Source organism: Pholcus phalangioides, unplaced genomic scaffold (genome assembly GCF_987345545.1).
Source record: "Pholcus phalangioides strain wild (caught in Gottingen) unplaced genomic scaffold, Ppha-v1.0 ptg000014l_1, whole genome shotgun sequence".
Lineage (NCBI taxonomy): Eukaryota > Metazoa > Arthropoda > Arachnida > Araneae > Pholcidae > Pholcus > Pholcus phalangioides.
In genome coordinates, this window is record NW_028301607.1 from 19,990,730 (window position 1) to 20,015,104 (window position 24,375).

General features: G+C 36.6%; 1 protein-coding gene across 8 annotated transcripts in view; it reads right to left on the reverse strand.

Moving 5' to 3' along the window:
• LOC149078238 (DNA-binding protein P3A2-like) overlaps nt 1-24,375 on the reverse strand; it is a 247,483-nt gene that overhangs the window by 187,067 nt on the left and 36,041 nt on the right. For 4 of the 8 annotated variants that reach the window (XM_089241841.1, XM_089241842.1, XM_089241843.1 and 1 more), the window contains one exon: nt 18,655-18,835. In XM_089241841.1, the coding sequence (XP_089097967.1) occupies nt 18,655-18,686 (32 nt within the window). In that variant the 5' untranslated portion in view covers nt 18,687-18,835. Of the gene's footprint in view, nt 1-7,182; nt 7,313-12,495; nt 13,768-18,654; nt 18,836-19,211; nt 19,331-24,375 lie in introns of those variants that run through there. The other 4 variants (XM_089241846.1, XM_089241844.1, XM_089241847.1 and 1 more) reach the window with 4 other exon arrangements.

Sequence of the window (24,375 nt, forward strand, 5' to 3'; positions counted from 1 at the left end):
CTAGAGAATCGAACCATTCCTCGCCATTCGTGTAAGATTGAACTATTTATGTCAGATAGTAGTAATCACAAATTTTCTCTATTGAAATAATGAAACGCTCCTATGTGAGCAAAAAAAAAATGCTTAAGATTTGTTTTTTTCAAAGTTCAAAGGATTTCAGTGACATTGATGAACTAGATTCTACCCCACGTAAGTTTGCTTTAATCTAAATGATATATATATATATATATATTGTTTTTTTTGCTTTCTTTTGTGTAATTAACTGTAGAAAAACTATCTGCTGTCTTTTAAACTAGGAATGTTGACAATAACTTTTAAATTCAACTCTTAAATTCCGTAAAATTGTTGTGCAGATGTCTGCTTCGCTTGGCCTCCTAGACATATCACTATTTAAGTATACACCAGAGCCAACGAGAGAATAACTTATAATCACATTTATTTACATCAATGCCTAAACCAGAGCGTCCGACATCTCTCATGTCCAACAGTCAACAACTTTGTATTTCTTCGCCTCCATGGCCTTTTCACCCGATCCAATTATTATACATCACTTCCTTTCACTTCCGACACACATCCCCCCCCCCTTTTGTTTATTTTTTTTCATAAAAATGACTCTAGTTTATAGTGTCAGTGAGCGGATAGTGCTGGGGCTTCCGTACCACACGACCGTATCGTGTTGCTCTGATGGGGACGGGTGTTTGTTCTCCTGACGACTCTCCAGTTGACCTCCTCGGCGCTGTGTCATCATCCCGAACTGTCATGAATTCTGAAATTACTTCTTGCATTAATTCTGAAGTTTCATCAATTCTGGAATTATTTCTTTCAACAATTCTGAAAAAAATTTTCCCCGCAAATTCTGAATTGATGCAGGAATTATTTCTTTCAATTATTTTTGATTCATCAAGTCCAAAATTTTTATCAGTTTCAGGATTTTTTACTTTCTTTCATTAGTTTAAAATTACCTTCAGTGCTGAATTTTTGCTAGTTTTTGTGTTAATCTATTGAATTGTGTATTTAACATTTTATGTATGGATATTTCACAGCATTTTTGTATATTTTGAAATAATGGTTGCCGATTCCTCAGGGGCGTAGCCAGAATTTCTTTCGGGGGGGGGGGGGGGACCAAAGTGATACAACAATAGATTTGGCCATTTTTCCCTTTTTTCAGTCATTTCGGGAGGGGCCAGACCTTAAGTTCCCCCTCCCCTATGCCCTTGCGATTCCTACCCCCCAAATATATAAAATCGGGCAAATATTTTTCATGTCCGAAACTATTGAGACGCATTGGGCCCTTAGGTAAAGGGTCATTCAAGTATTACGTCAGCATCGATGGGGGAGGGGGTTCCCGATTTGCTGACTTTAGATGACAAGGGGGGTTTGAATGATGCTTATGTCATCAACCACCCTTTATGAAAATATGAAATATTTCTGATGGCATCTTACTCGGCCCGTCAAAAACAAAAAAAACCTTTGGATATATTGTGGGCGCCTGAACTAATATTCTCCCTAGTGATAAATTCCTTACAGAGCCTCTTCAGCGATCTCTAATTGTTTCACGGATCCTTCAAGTGCTCAGGAAATGTGTCCGGGCAGCTTAAGTGCACTGGAACTATGCAACGCATCACTCAAGTCATCCGTAATTATGGTAATTATGCCATGGACATGGCCCCACATTCTAAAGCAGGGCCCCTAGGCTGGGATTTTTCACGGGGTCCCTTTATGATAAATTTATAGCGTGAAAAACAAAAAAATGATGAAAATCATCCCGGGCCTCAGGGGCCATGGCCACGGATCACTTAAATAATCTGGCAATGTTCCGCGGGTAACATGAGTGATGTAGAACCGCACTGGGGGGGATGCTTAAGTGCTCTAAAATGTCACTCAAGGGATTCTCTTTGTCGAGGGCCTTTCTCCCCCATTCACTTTTAATCCCATCATGCTCCTTCCCGATGGAAGAAAACCTTACAAGAGTGTACTAATTATCATTTCAGTAAAATAATACAGTAGACACGTCGATAACTCGACATCTATTATTCCCTTGGTTGGCTCAATACTAATTTCAATGAAGGGGAAACTCTCTAACTCGACACATGTTTGGCTTGACTCCGCTTAAGTCGACTATGATTTTTGTCCCTTTACTATGCCTGGTTTTTACAAATAGCTGTGTGTAACCATTCTAAGAATTTTATGATGTTGTCCGTGGGTACTTTGATAATCCTTCGCGTCTATGTTTTATATGATGGGTCCCTTTTTTGCGCTAATGGGTGGGGGGACGTGCATGTGAAGAATGAATGTTTCAAGCCCCTTGGCCGGCCTATAATTTTAGTGGCGTTTCCAGGACAGGTCTTTCATTCTTTTCATGGTCAAAAGAAGTGTGGATGATCCCTAAAGTGTGGTGTGATCCCTATTGGATGTTGACAATTTCAACATCCAATTAAGTAAAGAAAAAGAGCTAAAACCTGGTTAGACTCTGAATATGTCATTTGGCTATCATTGCGAGTATCAACGGCAGTGAACTTCATACTTCAACTTGAAAATCAGAAGTTAAAATTGGGAAAACTCAGAGTGAACTTGCTGAAGAATATGGAGTTGCACGGAACACCATTTCAACATTTGCTAAAAATGAGGGAAATTTTTTTTCAATATTTGAATCTTCTTATGAACCAAGCAGAAAACGCATAAGAAATCAGAATTCAGCAATGTAGAGGAAGCAACTCTTTTGTGGTGCAAATCCCTCGATCTCACTTAATCCCATTATCAGGATCAATAATTCAAGGGAAAGCAAAAGATTTCACAAAAAATCTCAATCAAGGAAATTAGGAATTATCCCAAGTATGAAAACTTTTTACAGAAAATTACAGACAAAAAAATTGTGAATTTGTGCAGGTCCGTCATTTATGGGTGGTGGTGGTGGTGGTGGGGGGGGGGGGGGGGAGAAGAGACAACAGCCCCCCCCCCTCCCCCCCCCCCCCGCTTTAAAAAATACACTAAAAATGGTATATATATATCATTACATACCAGTATATATATATATACACACACACATACATTGAGTATACACTATCTACCAATAAGTATTTGGACACCTGTGATAGAAAAGAGAAACTAACTTTATTCAAAATCAATAGTCGGTAGAGCCTCCACGAGAGGCAATTACAGCGTGAACCCTCCGGGGCATACTTTCCACAAGTCCTTGTGTGACGGCTAGTGGTATTTTCTTCCACTCGGCTTGGAGAAGACATGTCAGTTCCGTCGGTCTCTATCTCCCAGTTTCGTTGGTCTGCCGACTCGGGGCAAATTCCGACAATCACAGCTCACCTTCCACTTCTTAATCACATAGGCCACTGTCGATTTTGGGTACTTCAGCTCGCTAGATATGTCCCTTAAGGATCGGCCATTTTTGTGATACCCGATAATTATACCTTTCTCGAAATCAGAGAACTCCGAACTGTGCGGCATCTTGCATGCGACTAATGCCGATGTTGTTTCCTACACTATATATATATCGGCGGACGGCGTGACGTATCTCAGGACCGCAGATATCGTCATTTGCATAGGTGTCCAAATACTTATTCGTAGATAGTGTATGTGCTTTGCCCTCCCCCCCTCCCCGGAAAAAGTTGAAATGACAGCTCTGAATTTGTGGATGTTAGAATGGAAGCAAAAATTTCTATTTTAGATGCAGTTGAAATGATTGATTCTGCATAGAACTCGGGCATGAGTGACATGATTCGGAACTGCTTCCGTCATGTTGGTTTTTGTTCAGAGTCTTTGGAGGGAAAACAATTATTCCTCCAAAGATTCCTCCCAGATTAAGTGTGGAGAAAACATAAATAGCACTATGGGTAATAATTGTATAGATGACGAATTTGTGAGTATTGACTCTGATCTTGTAATTTCAAGACTTTTAGCAGACGACAATATTCTAGAATCAATCACCCAAAGCAAGTGCTTCATGTTTCGAAGAAATAGTATCACACAGAAATTTCAAATGAAGTATCTGCACCAGGTCTCCACGATGCACTAAAAACTGTAGATGTGATATGTCACCTCCTTCTAGTCAGGAAAAAGCTGAACAATTACGGTATAAACTGAATAGTGTAGAAAAATTTTTGTGTTGTCTTTGGAAAGAAAAACTAGCTTGATTATTTTTCATCAGGTAAATTTTTTTTAGACGTTTTGATTCTACCTTTTCCCAAATTAAAATTAATGAGAATTAGCATTTTATTCAATACATTTGTTAGAATGTATATAAATACATACACAAAAACAATCTAACAAAAATTTAGAGTGAAACCCCCCTAACTCAACATGTTTGTCGATACTTTTGGGGTGTCCATTTACCGAGAGTATGTTGAGAGAAAAGAAAAAATTAACTTACTGTGATAACTGAGTGTGCAAATATCTTATATATAAATGTGAAAATATGTCTGTCTGTCCTTTATACAAATCTACAGTTTTAGGCTAATTGTTGCCAGATTTTGCATATATAGGGGAGAGGGGGGCACATGTAAACACTTCTCATATCTAGGACAGTGTTTCAATGCAAATGTGAAAAAATTATCAAAAAAGAACTTTTAGCAATATTTACACCTTCCTATATCTTGAAGAATCTTTTCATACTTTTTAGTAACAGATTTCTTTATTTTTAAAGGAATTTAAAGAAAAAATGAAATTGTTCACATGTGCCCCACCAAGGGGACAGTTGAAAACATGCTTGCAGCACTTGTGAACAAACATAAATACTCGTAAAAAAAGTTTTTTTTTCAATGATGTACTACTTCAATTAAAATTCTTTTCAATACTATAAATGAAGACAGTTTAGACCTATAGTGCTAATCTTCTATATTTATTAACAGCAAAACATATTTTATAACTAAAAAGCCCAGCGAATGTTATAGTGATCTAATTTAACGTGAAAGAGGAGTGAACTGGCTGCACGAAAAGTGCCATCTGCAATAGATGGTTGGGGCAATCTCAATACAATATCATGTTTTCTGACCCATAGAAAAGTCATCCTTTTCTGGAAAGATAAATGTTTCATTTGTATGTTGTCGTAAAAACTTCACATATGCCTTCTCTAATTCTAGTTTTTCGATGCAACCAACATAATGAACTTTTGTCTTCTTAGTAGCGAATTCTACTATGACAAAATCGTTGATTGCTAACTCTGGTGTGCTGCCTACATTTAGGTCTTGTGTTTCTTCCATGCTGGTGTCAGAATCACCAGAAGAAAGTGGGGTTGATATAAAAGAAATTTTTTTTAATGCCATTGCATTGTTGCTTTTCTTTCTTTTTTAAAGCTTTTTCTTTTTTTCTCAATTTCTCTAATTTTTTATCTGCAGCATCTTCAATCCTGTTTTTTTTCTGATGTATCTGTAAGGATTCTGGATTTTCCTTTCTTGCGTTTCTGACTTTTACTACCAAAATTTTCAAGCTTAGGTAATGGTCTAACACATTCTGGCGTTGGACAGATATTGACAGAAAAGCTCACAGGACTGCTGTCTTTGTAGTTAGTCCCAATATCCACATGCCCACTTATATCTTCTGAACCTGATGTTTTTTGTGCTTGTTGATCTAGTGCGCAATTCATGATGGGAGTGATGTTAAAGTCATCGTTATCGAATGCAAGTCTCGAGAAAGGCCATATGCCAATTTTTGAAAAACCAGACATGATGTTGGAGATTGTGAATGCTTTGTAGTAGGCTACCGAAGTAAGATCAGCTATTTCATAGATTGAGATCCTTTTACAAGGATGTGTTGATAACCAGTCATTGAATGAAAGTTTCAAGGCAGCCTTGAATGAACCATATACACTGATATCTAATGGCTGTAGATGATGTGAACAATGAGGTGTGAAAGACAGTAGTACAATGCCATTCTCTCGACAAAACAAAATTACTTCTAGGCTTGCATGGCTCTCATGATTGTCAATCAGTAACAAAACTGGATTTTCTTTACAGCAATGGGAATGCTTCTGAAAATGCTTCAATGATTCCTCAAAATTGTTGGCCTTGTACCTTTTTCGTGGGAAAATGAACACAGTGGGTACTGTATTTTCCATAGCATTGATAATCCCGCAAAATGTGACAAGTTCACCTCTCTCGTGTGAAACGGTTTGCCCAACTTGTTTTTGCCCATTCTCTGCAATCACTTTTGGAGATTGTAGTACAGTGGTTATCCCTGTTTCATCAAAATTGTATATGTCAGCTGGGGAAAATTGGAATCTTTGAAGCAGTTCTTCATAGTAACTAAAAAAACAATCAACATTTTCTTTGCAGAATCCAAAGACTCTGTTTAGACTGGTATTTTCTGGTTTTCTTAAAGACAAAGACTTGTGCCTTTTCATAAAACCTTTTATCCAATCTATCCCAGCACATTGTTATTTTCCCCATGAAGCCGGATATGGTCGCTCGAGATGATTAGCATAGCTGTAAGCCATTTTTCTTGCAGCTGTGTAGGTGAGCCCATACTGCATTTTCGAACATTTTTTCAGGTACTTTTCCAAAAGCATTTCTTGTTCATTGGTGAACTCTTGTCTAGCAACATACTTGTTACAAAAAGTATTCCCCAATGGCACTATTTTGGTTGGATCAGTTTTCATCTGGCGTAACTTTTTCACCCTCTTAAAAAGCATTGTTGGCTTTAAACCAAATTTTTCTGCTGCAGTTCTAATTGGCATTTTGTTTGTAACAACAGCCCGTACAGCATCTGCTACATTTTCTTCTGGAATTATTGCTCTTTCTGTCTTTCTTTTGTAAGTTCTCACCATGATTGTCAATTATGGAATCTAAAAAGTAAAATCATGCTTGCATGTGATTTCCCATATTTATTGAAATAAACATAAAATCTCTACTTTGCTAAAAGGTATTTCTCTTTACAATATAAACAACATTTGCCTTATTTTCATCATAAACAATATGAAACGAAAACAACTGATCACCATTTTAAAAAAAAATCCTGTATTTAATAACTATTCTTTGTTTAAAATTTATTTCATTTCAAATAAATAAAACACACTAGCAAAAAAAAAATCTAGAGGGGGGGGGGAGCACTTGTAAACTGTTCACATCTGCCCCAAAAGCCTTGTTCACAAGTGCCCCATCCATCCATCTAAGACTAATTTCAGAAAATAAAGCATTTTCCACTGAAATAGAAACATAAAATGAATCATAAATTTACCTTAGTATTATTACTGTAAATTCCAATAGCAATCTTCAAATTCGAATGCAGTTTTGAACTTGTTTTCACATGAACAACTTGGGAGTACAACTTTACAGGAACAGGTCCTAAAACAAACAAACTCCCACAACTGAAAAAAAAAATGGCTAATTGGTTTGAAATTTTAGTCACCACATGGTATCAATACTGCCATCTATGGATATATATATATATATATATATATTTTTTAATTGTGAAGTTAACTGGGTTAAACACATCATGTTTACATGTGCCCCATGTTTACATATGCCCCCCCCTCTCCCTCTCAGAGCTGGGCAAATGCCCCAAATGGGCGAAAAACTGTCGGGCAACAATGGTTTTGGGGCCTCAACAATCACTTTCAGAACGCTTACCGTGGTTTCCAACAATGAGTTTCATACGTGTATATATGCCTTAACAATGGTTTGTCGCACTTTTAATTCTGTTATTATAACAGTTTATTCCTTTATAACGGTTTTGTAACTTTTACAATCCTCCCAGTAATTGAAGAAAACACGGGAAGAGAGCCGGTTATTTCTGCTAGCCTATCCTCTAAGTGCTAATTCGGCCTTTATCTCATCAACCGCCTATCGTAGAGATATAGTTTCAATTTAAAAAACGCTTAAAAGGTGTTTGAATAATATTCGCTGCACAAGCTGGACGTATGACGTCACTAACAACAGAGGACAACAACTACGATGACAAAATTGGGAACAAAAATGTTTAATGCCAGCCGATGATGCTTGCCTAAAATCATCAACAGTCTGGCACGAAGTTAAAAAATTATCATTATCCACTAACATGCGAGTTCAACTGAAAAATGACTCAACAATGCTATCATTTTCCCATCAGTTGATCAAACTTGACAATTGAAGAATTCCCGTAGAGACCCAAGCACTGGACTCATTACGTTCCCAAATGGATTTTGCCAGTTGTTAAATTCAGTTCAAGAACTTGCAGACAAAGTCTTCCCAAACATTGAACAAAATCACAGAAACCATGAGTGGCTTTGTGAGAGAGCGATTCTGGCATCGCAAAATGAGTGTGAACAAGATAAACGAAAAAATCCTAAAAATTATTCCGGGAGACTCCACATCTTACAAATCGGTCGACACTGTCACAGAGCAGACAGTTCTGTATTCTGCAGAATTTCTGAACTCTTTGGATATTCCAGGTGTGCCACCACACAATTTGACCATCAAAGTCGGAGCACCTATAATGCTTTTAAGAAATTTGGAGACACAGAGACTCTGCAATGGCAGCAGACTCTGTGTGAAGAAATTGCACAACTACATCATCGATGCACCGATTCTAACTGGATGTGCCAAAGGAGAAGACGTTTTCATTTGATGTGAGGGATCATTCAAGTATTACGTCAGCATCGAGGGGGGAAGGGAAGGTTTTGGATTTGCTGACTTTTCATGACGGGGGAGGGGGGGGGTTGAAGGTTGCTTACGTCATCAACCACCCCTTTTTGAAGATATGAAATATTCTAAGCTGCTGACGAAATTTTGCTGACAGGGGGGAAGGGGAGTTCTGCAATGAGAGCTCAAGGTAGCTCTCATTGCAAAATGATACATAGTATCCAATTTAGAACGGTTAGTTTTAGCTGCATTTAACCATACTATGGAACCATATCCCAAAAGAGCTGTAATGATGTTAATAAAAATAGGTTTCACAATGGAACAAGGAATAATTCTGGGAAAATGATGAAGAGAACGACAAATATTGAGAGTGAAAGTGCAACAAGATCTGAGATGATTAATTTGCTTTTTCCAGTCTAAATAAATACCTAGGACTTTAAGGTAGGGGTCAAACGGGATTATGTTTCCATTGATTTGGAAATTAGGAACATATGAAGTGGGATTGCGAGATAAAATCGTAAAACGAGATTTCGAAAGTGAGATGGACAGACCACTGTCCTCCGCCCACCTAAGAATGCAATTAATTGCAGACATCATACAAGCTTCAATGTAGGCTTCACAATTAGATTTATACATGATGAAAATATCATCTGCATACACAAAAAGTTTAATGTCGGGCGGTAAGTAGGTGACGATATCAAGAGTGAAAAGAAAGAATAAGATAGGAGACAATGTTGAGCTCTGTAATAATCCTGAACAGGGTGAAAACTTATTGGATGAGCAACCACACCAATGAATGAAATGATCCTGTCCACCCAAGTAATTAGATAACCAGAGTAAAAAGCAATCATTCAAACCCATTCTCGCCATTATAGCAAAAAAGAGTGTTGGGTTGAATCATATGCTTTATTGATATCAAAAGCAAGAAGATAACAGGTCTTAGATTGGCAGAAGGCATCTGAAATATAAGAAACAATATCTCTGAAACAAGTGAAGTTATCAAGTATTGTAAAGCCCTAGAGATAATTTACAAAGAGATAGCTGTACTCTTGGACAGACAGTAGAAATATGGCTAGATGTATTGGAAAGTAAAGAACTATCTTAGTATAAGGAGTGTGTTGCACATCGCTTTGAAAAAGCACTAACTCCATTTCCTTTCCTTCCAAATATGACTGATCCTGCTTTGATAGGAAAAAGATTAATTAAGCAACAAGAAGCTTCCGCTGAACAATGGATCGAAAAAGTAAATACAGAATTTGTTATTGCACTACAGATGATTCAAATACAAGACGCAGATTTCTATTCAGGAACAATGTTTTCACAAAATGTGATAGTCAGTTGAAGCAAAAAAAATCATGGAAAATCATGCATTGCAAGGCAAAAAAAAATAAGATTTTAAATGCAGACTTTTGAAAAAAATTTTGAAAGACCTGTATTGAATTACATCCACATCTGCATCAATTGAACATATTGTTTTCAAAAATACATAGAAATACCCATTGAACATAAAGAAGAAATTGAAAAAAGTTTTGTGATGTTTTTAGATAATAAAGGATTATATAGAGAAATGCGTCAACTTGCAAATGCAGTTATCACGTATTCGTAAAGCCTTAGAGATAATTTACAAAGAGATAGCTGTACTCTTGGACAAACAGTAGAAATATGGCTAGAGATGCATTGTGTGTGTGTGGAAAGTAAATAATTATCTTTGTATAAGGAGTATGTTGCACATCACTTTGAAAAACCACTAACTCCATTTCAATTCCTTGCAAATATGACTGATCCTGTTCTGAGAGGAAAAAGATTAACTAAGGAACAAGAAGCTTTCACTGAACAATGGATCGAAACACTGAACTCAGAATTTGTTATTGCACTACAGATGTTTCAAATAGAAGATGCAGATTTCTATTCAAGAACAATGTTTTCACAAAACGTGATAGAGTCAATTGAAGCAAAAACGTGATGGAAAATCATGCGTTGCAAGGCAGAAAAAAATAAGATTTTAAATTCAGACTTTTGCAAATTTTCAGAAGACCTGCATTCAATTACATCCACATCGATATCAATTGAGCGTATTTTTCTACTTTTGGACTAGTATGGTCAAAACTGAGAAACAAACTTAGATGTGAAAAAGCAAAGAAATTAGTGAAAGAGATCACTCAAATCAAAAGGTGTTATTGAAAAGGATTGGTAATTGTGAGTTAGAAAACATTCATGAAAATGTTTATTTTCTTTACTAGTAAAAAAAGGACAATGGTGGACATATTTTTAAATAAATGAATTTCTTATTTGAGAGAATCTCTTGTGATCCCACTAGTTCATTTCCGCGACCCTTCTGTGTGTGTGGGGGGAGGGACAGCAACCCACAGTATGTGCACCACTGGTCTAAATCAGTGGTTTTCCTGACCATGCCCCACCAAATCATCTCTGAAATCCTGATGCACGTACGCTCCCAAATTTTTATCAGTTTGATAAATAGATTCTGGGTTTTTTTAATTTTATATACAGAGAATATTTATTAATACTATTATTGTTGGTTTCAACGTTGATGTTTTCTATATGCTGGTGATTTTTTCTCTGCATCCGTAGGATCAGTTACTGCCTTATCGACTTGTTGGATGTGTTTGGCACCAAAAAAAAAAAATTGTTAAGGGGGACCTAGATTATATTGTAGCAGTTCTAAATATTTATTTATTTATACTATTATTCATAATATTGGTTTCTGCTTTTATGTTTTCTATGCAGATGATTTTTTTCTAGTGTCCGTAACATCAGTTACAGCTGTGGCGACTATTGATCTGGCCATCTGATGTGAAAATCAAGAAATTGTTTAAGCATTAAAAATTTTAGCTAAAATAAAAAATGAAGAGAATCTGAAAAATTCCAAGCATACATAAATAAACTCAAATTCCTCCCTTAAAAAAATTAAAGTGAAATCAAAAACTCATGACATTGAACTCATGCAAACCAAAAGGTATTGTAATTGCAATCCACCTCATCTTCTCCAGTGATTGAGATTTTGGAACAGATGCAGTATGGTCCGCCACGACTTTGACGACTTTTTCCTCACGATGTCGCCAAGACCGTCATAATGGTTATCTGGGTTGCCGTATTTTTTAACACCTTTCCGGTTTCGTTGGATGATACCAGATGGTGCTGGCTTTGCCAAACAGGATTTTTCTTTTGTTCACAGCGGTTTTTAAAAAATTCTAAACAGCCGTCATTCCATTTGCTACGCGTCTCTTGGATTATTATGTACTGTTCAGGTTGTATCATACCCAGTACCGTCTTAACGCATGGGCCCACCCGGGCACGGCCTGGGGGCCTTGAAAGGAGAGGGGCCTCACAAAAATGAGAAGTGGTTGAAATTTTCAAAAATTTTCCAGCTGGGCCTCAAAAACATCACTTGGCCCGGGGGCCCATGAAGCTCTTAAGATGGTCCTGATCATACCGTTTTATTATTTTGTTGTATTTATTACTTATTCGTTCATTGTCCTGCCTTCTGTTTTATCTGTTTATTATTTAAAATGAACCTACAGAATATATCATGCCCAGATCTGTTTATTAAAAAAAGGGGTCCGGGTTTTAGTTTTAATGCATAGAATATTTATTTATTGAACACGCTCGGATCCATTTATTAAAAAAAGAGTCCGGGTTTTAGTTTTAATACATAAAAAATTTATGCCCGGAATTCCTTATACCCGATCTGTTTATTATTAAAAAATGGGCCAGGTGTAATTTTTTTAACCGATATTTTTTTTCTATTTTTATGCTTGGTGGTTTCTATTATGTTTTGCACGCTGATGGTTTTTTTTTTCGGCGTCTGTAGTGTCTGATGGCCTTGGTGACTCTTCGGCGGGCCATCAGACATGTTTGACGCCAAAAATCGCCAAGTGGCAAACCATACAACAGCTGTTCCGCCTTTGCTTACCTTGGTGATAATGAAAGGCCTTTAAAATGATCAACGCAGACCTAAGTTGATGAGGATTTTCATTCTGAAGGTTGGTATTTCAGTTCCATTCATGGCATACAGTTTACACAAATACAGGCTTTTTGCACTGGCATCACTGTTAACTTTAGTCCCATATTGCGATCCTCCACATGTAAATGCAATTCATGGCTGCTTTAAATAATATTAAACAGCAGAGTTGACTGTTGAATTATTGATGCTTTCAGGAAAACATTTCTTGGTGAACCAGAAAAGATTCATAGCATAACTTTCCATTGGGATCTCCATACTGTCTTCTCAACTGGTCTCTGTCACTGCTGGAACTCTTATTCTAGGAGAAGAACTACCAGCAATACACTGTTCCAATGCAGAGATTTTTGACACAATGACTTCTGCTGGAACCTTCCTGTTATCAATGGATGATAGTTCTGTATGCAGATTCAATTCCATAATCATAACAGTCATTGTAGTTAGCCTGTAAAGGGATTCCTCACTCAATACCAAAGCACTGTTGATGGTGTAAGGCATTTTTCCCCACCAGAAGGTTTGCAATACCTTAAATCGATAAAATTTCACCTTCCGAAGCTGTTGACTAGGCTGTATGTCTCCTAGTTGCAATCCCGTGATGAGCTTCTTGATTTCATTTTCACTTTCCTTGAACATGCCTAGCAGTCTTTCCTTGGATAACAAATATTTGTAGCTCTTTTTTGTGTTCGATATAATATCCCAGAGGTTCTTCACAAGCTCTAGTTGAGCCACAGGAATTTCTCTTTTTCTCCTTTGAAATACCATTAACTTTGAACTGCACTTCCACATCATAGAATCAAATTTCAGGCTTGTCCACCCGAAACGGGAGTTTCGATACTGACCTAGTCGACTAGAATAATGGAATTTTCCGCCATGTTAGAACTTTGCATACCACACAATACCACCTTTCGATCGCGTCCTTTTCCTCGAAACACCAATTTTTATTGCTAGTTGTTTCATACGTATCATGCCAACAGCCAACTTGACTTGATTATTCAGGGTTTTCAGCATCTATGGCCAATAAAATGCACACACACATTCTTCTTTAATTATACAGGGCTTTATGCCTTCGGGCCACCCCCCTGTTTGAGAAAAATAACACACACACACAAAGAGTTATCTTCTTCAATTATACAGGGCTTTATGCCTGTCAATATTTTGAATGACTTACAATTACTTTTTCACCTTTTTTTTAGAGATGGACAATTTGCTCATGAGCCGTGTAGAAGAGCGGCTCTTTTCAAAGAGCGAGTGAGCGACGGTTCTTGAGAAAAGAACCGCGGCTCTTACACTTTCATCGCACGCAAGAAACTATCAAGAACAGACAGGCTTTCGCAAACGTAGTGAAAAGAACAGTGACGGCTCGTATTGCCGGCAAGGAGGTTCTAATACAACTATTCTTTCTAATACTATTCTAATACAATTATTCTTTCTTCCATGTATTGCCGGCACCTATGAGGCTTTTTGGATCATGTGATGTTTCCCTTTTTTTTTGAAGGACATACAAGGTAACCAATATGGCAACTTCCTGTGCGATTCATGAAAGAAACAAATCTAAATTAAAGAAACATGGGAATAAATCGTTTTTTATTCTTTTTAATAGAAGCTAGAAATTTCGAATTTTTTTTTTTTTTTTTTAAACTTAGTTATCGATCTGCCTGTTTTTCCTTCAAAAAATGCATAACTAAAGCTGCGGTTCTTCGATGTAATTTATTTAATATTAATTTTTATTAATTCATAATTAATTTAAAAACATCCTAAACTATATGGATTGATGCCATTTGATAATATAAGACAATACGGAGACATTACTTCTCATTTTCCCGCTTCAGAAGATATAAATAAAAATTTGAAATCAATGCTATTGCATGAATATCCACCTCAAAAGTGGTTCTGGCTCATTATTTTATATTGAATTTTCTAGGCTTCGTATCTCTAAGCGAGCTCAATATTTCGAAAACCAAAGATTCAATTCAATTTTTAAAAAAAATTATTGATGTGGTGGAAAACACCACTAAATTTCTAATTTCCAATTTTAACATTGATCTTTATGGGGATCACCCAGTCCCTCAAGAGTGATGCTGATTATGACGTCTATTCGAAAAGTCTCATTGGCTACTAACGAGCCGTGATGACTGATGAACCACGAGCGGTGAAAATTGAAGTGAACCGTTTTCTGTTGAAACGCCTCCTGTAATTGGTCAGAAATTACCCGCGCCCCGCTTCGGTTTTTTGCCCATGTTGCTTGCTCCTATAGGCTTTTTGGATCACGTGATATTTATTTTTTTTAAAGGACATACAAGGTAACCAATATGGCGACTTCCTGTGCGATTCGTGAAAGAAACAAATATAAATTAAAGAAACATGGGAATAAATCGTTTTTTATTCTTTTTAATAGAAGCTAGAAATTTCGAATTTTTTTTTTTTTTTTTAAACTTAGTTATCGATCTGCCTGTTTTTTCTTCAAAAAATGCATAACTAAAGCTGCGGTTCTTCGATGTAATTTATTTAATATTAATTTTTATTAATTCATAATTAATTTAAAAACATCCTAAACTATATGGATTGATGCCATTTGATAATATAAGACAATACGGAGACATTACTTCTCATTTTCCCGCTTCAGAAGATATAAATAAAAATTTGAAATCAATGCTATTGCATGAATATCCACCTCAAAAGTGGTTCTGGCTCATTATTTTATATTGAATTTTCTAGGCTTCGTATCTCTAAGCGAGCTCAATATTTCGAAAACCAAAGATTCAATTCAATTTTTAAAAAAAATTATTGATGTGGTGGAAAACACCACTAAATTTCTAATTTCCAATTTTAACATTGATCTTTATGGGGATCACCCAGTCCCTCAAGAGTGATGCTGATTATGACGTCTATTCGAAAAGTCTCATTGGCTACTAACGAGCCGTGATGACTGATGAACCACGAGCGGTGAAAATTGAAGTGAACCGTTTTCTGTTGAAACGCCTCCTGTAATTGGTCAGAAATTACCCGCGCCCCGCTTCGGTTTTTTGCCCATGTTGATTGCTCCTATAGGCTTTTTGGATCACGTGATATTTATTTTTTTTAAAGGACATACAAGGTAACCAATATGGCGACTTCCTGTGCGATTCATGAAAGAAACAAATATAAATTAAAGAAACATGGGAATAAATCGTTTTTTCTTCTTTTTAATGGGAGCTAGAAAATTTTTTCAACATCAAGTTATCGATCTGCCTGTTTTTCCTTCAAATCCTGCGAAAATTCTTCAATTTAATTTGTATGGGCTCGTAATTAATTTAAAAACATCCTAAACTATATGGATTGATGCCATTTGATAATATAAGACAATACGGAGACATTACTTCTCATTTTCCCGCTTCAGAAGATATAATTAAAACTTTGAAATCACAATGTTACTGCATGAATATCCTCAAAAGTGGGTTTGGCTTAAAGTATACATAAGCCGAAGAATATCCTAATCTTCTGTCTATTAACAACTAATTAACACATAATTATAATACTACTATTATCCACAATCCTAGATTATTGTCGTAACTAAACATAACACTTGACAAATTTTTGATGGAGTTCGTACGAAGATAACCAACGCTATTCCTTACTCATGTAGAGTACTCGCGTAACAGTTTTCTTCTTTCGTCTCTCCTATGCACTTTTTCTTTTCCTACACGCCCACGCGCAATTTGCACCCGGCGCGTCTTTAATCATTAATCAGTGGGCTACTGCAGTACCCCGCCCCTAGAAAGAATGTTCTTGAAAGCGAACCGGCAACCGAATGCGGCGGCCAGACCAGGTAGTTTTTTCCGTTTTTTCTCGTTATGCTGTCTGTCTCTTGCTTCTGCAGATTTGACCCGATTGATGGAGACGATAATGTTTTTACCATTTTTATGGATTTTGAAAGTCTTATCATTTCTGTCCACAGCTGGAAACGGCCCATCGTATGGTGGTCGTCGTGGGGCTCGAACTGCGTCATGCCGGAGAGAAACGTGACAGCATGAACTGAGTTCTTGGTGAACGAAACCCTTCGGCTTTCCGTGACATCCTTTTTGAGTTGGCGATAAGCTTTTCATGCTATGTCGAAGTTCCTTCACGAACTCTGGAGTAGTTATGTCACTAGGTGTTTCGTCAAAGAATTCTGAAAGACGAATTGTTTGTCCATACACCAGTTCACTCGGTGTGGCCTGTAGATCTACCTTGTAAGTACATCGCAATCCCAGTAAGACGGTTGAAAGCGTTTCAGTCCACCGCTCCGTCAAGTAAGCTTTTAGCGAGGACTTGAGTGTGCGGTGACAGTTGTCTATGAGACCATTGGTTTGAGGATGGAAAGCGGTGCTGTGCATATGTTTAATGCCCAATAGCATGGCTAGGGATCAGAAAAGGCGTGATTCAAATTGTCGTCCCTGATCGGTGGTGATGGCAGCTGAGATGCCGAAACGAGATATCCATGAGCGGTATAGTGCTTTGGCCACTGTAAGTGCCTCTATATTTGGTAAAGGTTCTGCCTCTACCCACCTAGTGAATCTATCGATCATTGTCAAACAGTACGTGCTATTGTTTGAAGTAGGCAGAGGTCCTATGGCAAAATCAGATGCATCAACATGCAATGACAACTCCCCATCTGGAGAAGGATGGTGGAGTAGGGTCGCCTCGGCTAATTGATGTTTGGACAAAAGCTTTCGAGGACTCAGGTGTCCAAATTATTTCCGTTTCATCAGACTTTTTTGTGCCTTGTAAATGTGTACATAATAATGCTTGAGAAAATGCTGCATGTGGAATGTTGCGACGGTAATAATTTCATTGAACGAATTAATTTCAACGAATGACATATCATTGTTTTTATCTCTTGTTGAACGGCAACTGAAATTACGAAGGTCCCTGAAGAATTTTGGGTATCCCACCTCATCACGGTTCTGCCGAGTGCATCGGCATCTGTAGCATCCCTAATCCCAAGAGAACCTGAAAATAAAGCATGTGATTATCAGCATGTAAAGGGGGTTCTCCTAAAACGTTTCCAATTACCTGCCGAAAAATTCCTTTAACTGTTTGCTACTCACAAGAAATTCAGACAGTACTTGGCATGATTACTGCTTCGAGCTCAGGTCGTTCTTCGAGAACTGGTTGACTGAATCGAACATCACACAACTTTCCATGGCTTAAAGGACTTGATCATCACCGACCAAATGAGAAAGAAAATCCCTCTTGAATGCAAAGAGCATCTAATGGAGTGGACAGAAGTAATCTCATTCAATGTTCTTGCTGATAAACTGGATGCCTGTGACAATATCAGAAGTGTTTTCAACGAAAACAGTTTTTCGAATAAACCCGAACAAGTTCGTAAAAGTGTGCAACCCGAAAAATCTGTACCTTTTCATGACAAATCGTCTATTGTTTGCTATGGATGTCGTATGCCAGGGTTCATCAAAGCAAAATGTCCAAATTGCTCTCCATCGACTGTGACAGCTGTGAAATCGCCAAACAAAGCTGTTTTGTACAGCTGTCAACCCACAGAGGTTCGGGTATCGCTGCCACCGATGGATATTGAATTATGAGAACGTCGTGGTCTCATCGGCACAGGTGTGAGGCACTCGGTTGCGGGAAAACAATTATACAGGCTTTTCCTAAGCAATTTAATATGCAAATTTCGCTGAAGTTACTGAAACTGCACTTTATAGGCAGGGCCGCAACTAGATGCTTGATCATCTGGGGAAATCCGCACATTTTGGCACCCCCCTTGTAATGTTAAAGGAGAGGTTTGAGAATAAAATTTGCGCCCCCCTTTGGTCCAGCGCTCGGGGCATGAGACATCAGAGATAGTGAATGCACTCTTGTTTGTGAATATGACAAGGAATAAGGAACACATGAGATGAAAACAGGACCACCTTGAAAGTATCATGGAGCCCCAAATCAAGTGATTTTGCTGAGCCCTACCTGACAAATTCAATTACTTCACATTTTTTTAAGGCCCCCCTATACTCTTGAGGTGGCCGGGTGGACCCATGCGTTAAGATGGCACTGGATGAAAAAGATGTTTTATCCAGATAGAAAACATCTTATAGAAAAATTGTTTAAAAAAGTACCAAATACCATAAATTTACTTACTTTAAAAAAATGACTAGAGTTTGATTCAACATAAGGTGAAGAATTTTTGTAGTTACATTGACATTAGTTCATGTTGGAATATTCAAATCCACTTGAAGTTTGATCCCCCGTTATTAGTTTATTCGATTTGACAGGATGCCACCATTTTCCCTTCCGCATTCTATACTCTGAAAATGCAAACCTGGAAAAGAGCAAAATTTTAAAAAAGCATGTAGAAAAAAAAATAATAATAAAATAAAAATAAACATGGAAATCAGTGTTTCCCAACTTTTTCGATGTTGCAAAGCAATTGTAGTGAAGGTCTACGTGTAGCGCACCTCCTGCGGTGCAGGTCAATGCTTCGTGATGTCCTGAAGAATCAGAAGGTCAATTTCGACACCAACTTCCCATAAAATCCCAAATGTATTTTTTTTATAATTTGCATATCACAGAAAATGGAAGAAATTACAGTTTCAGAACCAAGGCCAGTCCTAGAAATTCTGCTGCATGACGCGAATAATATTTTTCCGCCCTTAAGATATACTATCAGAAAAGTTTTCTTTATTCACCTCTATTACCTTGATGCAGTACTTCCCAAAGTGAGCTCGAACCCCACCGTTGCCGCAGTGGTGGTCGGCTGAAGTTGGTTTCCTGTGGTTCCCAACTTCAGGGCGCAAATGCGAGCCGATTTCCCCATTGAAGTCTCGCCACAGAGAGCAACAGGCCTACAACGACACAATTATTCAATCATTACACTTCTCATAGTTAGAAAAAACTGGTGACAGATGGCAACACTACACATAACAAGCATTACACAGAAACAAACTTCACGTCAGGTTTACGTGCATTACCAATTCATTAGAGATTCCGCAGAGGAATATGGAATAGGTACATTCGCAGTTTAGTAGTAGCAGTTCCCAAAGTGGTGGTCATGTTACGAAGCCGGTTCGCGACATATAAGGTAAATAAAAATAAGCCATTGCATCGATAAAAGAAAAATATACTCCAGTTGTGTCGCATTTAAATCTTTAATTTATTTAATTATTATACACTTTCATCATATAAATTTTATCAAACATTTTCAAAGAAACATGATATTGAACTTGAAATTTTGCTGACCGGCTCTCACTCTTTCACATAATAGTAAATAATAGCAAAATTGATCGCTCACCACCAATGCCATTTGGCAATCTACATGGCCATCTTTACTCAATGCCCTCACACTCAGAACTTCAACCTGTAGTACGAGGTGTCTTATCGCACTTCTCGTGTTTATTAAGTGACCTCTGTTGTCTATTAGGTGATCTCCGTCGTTTATCTCTACAGAATGCCGACATCCGGTCATTAAGTGACATCTGTTGTTCATTAAGCGACTTCTGTTGTCTTATCTCTATTAACCTCTAATGTCTTATCGCTATCGACTTCCGATGTTTATTAAGTGACAAATGTTTTCTATTAAGATACTTCCGGTGGTGAGATATAGTACGAGGTGTCTTATCACACTTCTGGTGTTTATTAAGTGACCTCCGTTGGTTATCTCTACAGAATGCCGACATTCGGTCATTAAGTGGCATCTGCTTTCGATTAAGAGACTTCCGGTGTCTTATCTCTACAGAATGACGACATCCGGTGTTTATTAAGTGACATCTGTTGTTAATTATCCGACTTCCGGTGTTTATTAAGTGACATCTGTTGTTCATTAAGTAACTTCCTGTGTTCATTAAGTAACTTCCTGTGTTTATTAAGTTACATCTGTTGCTCATTAAGCGACTTCCGGTGTCTTATCTCAATTCCGGTGTTTATTAAGTGACATCTGTTGTTCATTAAATGACTTCCGGTGTCTTATCGCTATTCCGGTGTTTATTAAGAGACTTCCGGAGTTTATTAAGTGACATCTGTTGTTCATTAAACGACTTCCGGTGTCTTATCTCTACTGTTTTCTATTAAGAGACTTCCTGTGTCTTATCTCTACTGTTTTCTATTAAGAGACTTCCTGTGTCTTATCGCCATTATTTTTGACTTCTGTGTTGACTTATTTCTATTGGTAATTAGGGACATTGGTAATGATCATTGAGGACTACGGACGCTGTAAATATTTTTGACAAGCTTCTAGACTCATCGAGTGTCGAGTGACTATATTTTGAAAAAACGGGACATTTCACTCCAGAGCGTTTCCACCATCTAAGAGGGGGCTTTTGTCCTAATTTCCGGTTTTTGCCAGAATTCTCACCTTGTCTCGGCACTTCCCGTCTCTTTCCTTCCCCCAATGATATGTGTTTTGACGACGTTATGTTACGACTTTAAAGCATGTCTTTACGCCCCTGTTATCACTGTTATTCGCTGATGTATTTATGTTCTCTTACTTATCCCTCTAGCTGACAGTGTTCAACCACATAGAAGGCATCCGTGCAAAGAAAGGATCCGAAAATTTTAGCAGTTCCTTTTATTCCAAATTGATTGTATTATGATTTCAAACGTATCCTAAAACAATGTATTTAGAAAAAAGAAAAATATCTAGTTAAGAATCTCAAATTTATTTACAAATCAAACTTCTATTTATCTCAGACTTGTCTCAGTAAATAGTTTGCATTATGTTGTTTGTCAGTCGTTATAACTATTTTTTCCAACTTGCTTCTCACCATACAATTTTTTTCTAATTCGCTGTCGATCTACTGTATTGCCGTTAACGCTGAATCGTTTTAAAATAAGAAACATTGTAGAAAAATTGAGAATTTTTTCGTTTTCTTCTGTATTCCTTTTCGTGTGTTATTGGCCCGTATTTGTGTAATGTGTATGTGTGTATTTGTTTGCTTACAAGAAAAAACCATACAGAGATAATAAACATTAGAGAAGTTGCAGAAAGAAACCTCGACGCAAATTTGTTTTTATCGAAAATGCAAGTTTTAACTAAAAATAATTCTTTGAAACATAGCGAATGATGAGATCCAAGGATAAGTTTGAGTTTGTATAGGCCTACAAAGAGTAAAATAATCGAATCCGTATTTTAGTAACTCAAAACGATCAAGGTTTTCTGTTTTAATTGGTAAAGATGATACAGAAAAGTTATACACAAGTGTCTTTTTATCAAAAAAAATTGGTAATTTGAAAAATCAGGTAAAATGTATGGAAATAAATTAATGCATTGAAAGAATGTCACGTGAAAGAGCTGAATTAAATCTCATCATATTGAACATCATTCGAAAATTGTATGAATCCAAATCCATTTGAAAAATTTAGTTTAGAAAATGGAAGTTAATTTGGGTTTAAATATAAAAGTGGAAAATATATTATGGAGTAGAGAAAAAAAACAAGCCAGAGTATGAGTTAAAAGACGTTGAATGAATCGATGATCTTAGTAAAATCCCTTTGATTTCGCGGGAATAGAGAAGTTGAAAATTGCAGTATGGATGCAAATGATTGCAATATCAAGCTATGGACAAAACAAATGCAGAAATGTATGAGAAAAAATACATAGCTAACCATCATATGCGAATCACATCGAAACCTATGTAATTTCAAAGATGAGAGAAAAATGAATTCATAACCACCGTATGAGAAGATAAATTAAAACGGAAGATTCATCTTGATTTGTTTGAAAAGAATACATGCAATCGACGTAGTTACTCCGGATTTAAAAAAACTCTAACAAAATGTATTTTACAATATTAGATAAATATGGAAATTTTTAACTTTAGTATTGCTGCTCTTGTTTGGCAGTCGGAGAACAAACCAATTAATTGATTCGTTTTAAAGCGTAACGGTTAGGTGAGGCCTTGAACATCACTGTGAAATCTATGAAAAACTAGAAAAACGAGATTTAACCCTTTCCGTTGAATATATGAAAAAATGAAAATAATCTAAGAAGAATAATTTATGTATAAAAAATCATTTCATTTCGTTAAATCTTGTAATTTTGTGTGAAAGTAAATGTAAAATCTGTCTTGTTTCAATGTTTAAAGCCTTGTTTCTTTTGCACTTTTCATCATAAGATAAGAATTTTGTCTTATTTATGTTGTGTTTGTATGTGGTTTTCTTTGTCTATTTTATATTTTTTATTTGACATTAATAATTCTGTCTTGCTAATGTTGTGTGTTTTTTTTAATATTTTGTTTATTTTATTTATTTCCTTAATTATAACGTAATTTGCTTAATCTTCGGTGCCTCTAGATCATAGCTGCCAACTTTTGAAAATGAAAATTCGGGAGATTTTCGCGCAAACCCGTATTTTATGCTTAAACCACTCCCTAATAAATACAATAGGGATTTTTCCAAATAAAATAGGGATTTTCCAAACATAAAAGTTAAAGCGTAGGGAATAAAATCTCTACTCAAAAACTGAAGTCAAATTAAAATAGGGATTTTACAAACATGGAAGTTAAACCCTTGGGAATAAAATTCCTACGCGAAAAACAAGTGAAATTGGAGGCCAAAACTTCAGTGATGTAAAAATAAATATTGTGTTCAATCAGAAACGCTGCGAACAAACATTCTGCGTGAATGACCCCAAAATCATCGGAAGATGAAGGAAAAAAGCGTCAATTTTTGAAGAACACTGACTAAGACACTTGCTTGATTTTTTTTTCTTTCTTTTTTTCATTTCACGAGTAATGATTAGTCTTTCCATGACCGATGATGATGTCCGTAACAAACTTGTCCAAAAAGGAAAAGTCGGCCCTCTTCTGGAACGTTTGATGAGAGGAAATTCATCGGAATAAGTGTCTTTAAAATTGATTAAATATGTTTTTGCTTATCAGCATTCATTTTTTGTTATATCGCACGTACGTAACTTCAACAAAAGAAATTTTGACCATATGCGCGTCACTATAATCTTCAATTATTATCCAGGACTATTGGCTGCTACGCCATTTCCCTGCGCGATAAGACAAACAACTTTCTCGTTACCATCAGAGGGTTTTGTAAAACTTCCTTAAAAAGGGAATTTTCCCCATTTACGACGTGTGGCGTCATTTCAAAAGGGGAAAAAAAGAGTCTTCATGCCCCGAAAGAAATTCCTTAGGGATTGTTTTCATAAGCGGGGATTTTTTTTTAATGAAGTAGGGAATGTTTAGGGACAATTAGGGATTTTTTGTGATTTTCTTAAAAATTCGGGAGATTTAAGAACTTTTCGGGAGGTCGAGCGATGAAGCTAAAATTCGGGAGAGTCCCGAAAAGTTCGGGAGACTTGGTCAGCTATGCTCTAGATGGTAAACATGTTTCTCATAAATTCACCTTTTTCTGCATGTATAAAAAGAACAAATTCAATTTGATTTGAAGTGGAATGTGACAAAATTAGTAAAAGATAGTAAACTGAATGACAGGATAACCACTGAGAATTCAGTCCTTCATCAAGGAAAAAAAAAAATCGAGTATAACTGAATCAAAGATTGAAAACCAAAAACTGTTTTGGGAAAGCATTCACTGAGAACTTCTACGAAAGGAATAATGAATGAAAGATTCCTACTAAATAATTTAGAGAGAAATAATGCTCGGTTAATAATATAGTCATTCTAAGTTATGATATGACATGCGATTTAGAAATCGTAAAAAAAAAAAAAGACTCTTATTGGTAGTCGACTTTCATATTGAATTTTTTTTCAATCGTTTTTATCACTTTTAATGTTTTTTTATCCCTTTTCTTAGAGTATAATTATTTTATTGGTTACACACACTTGCTTCTGAGAACATTGGTGCGAGAAAGAATACAAGTTACAATGTCATGAAGGATGTCCACTCTTTAGTTGA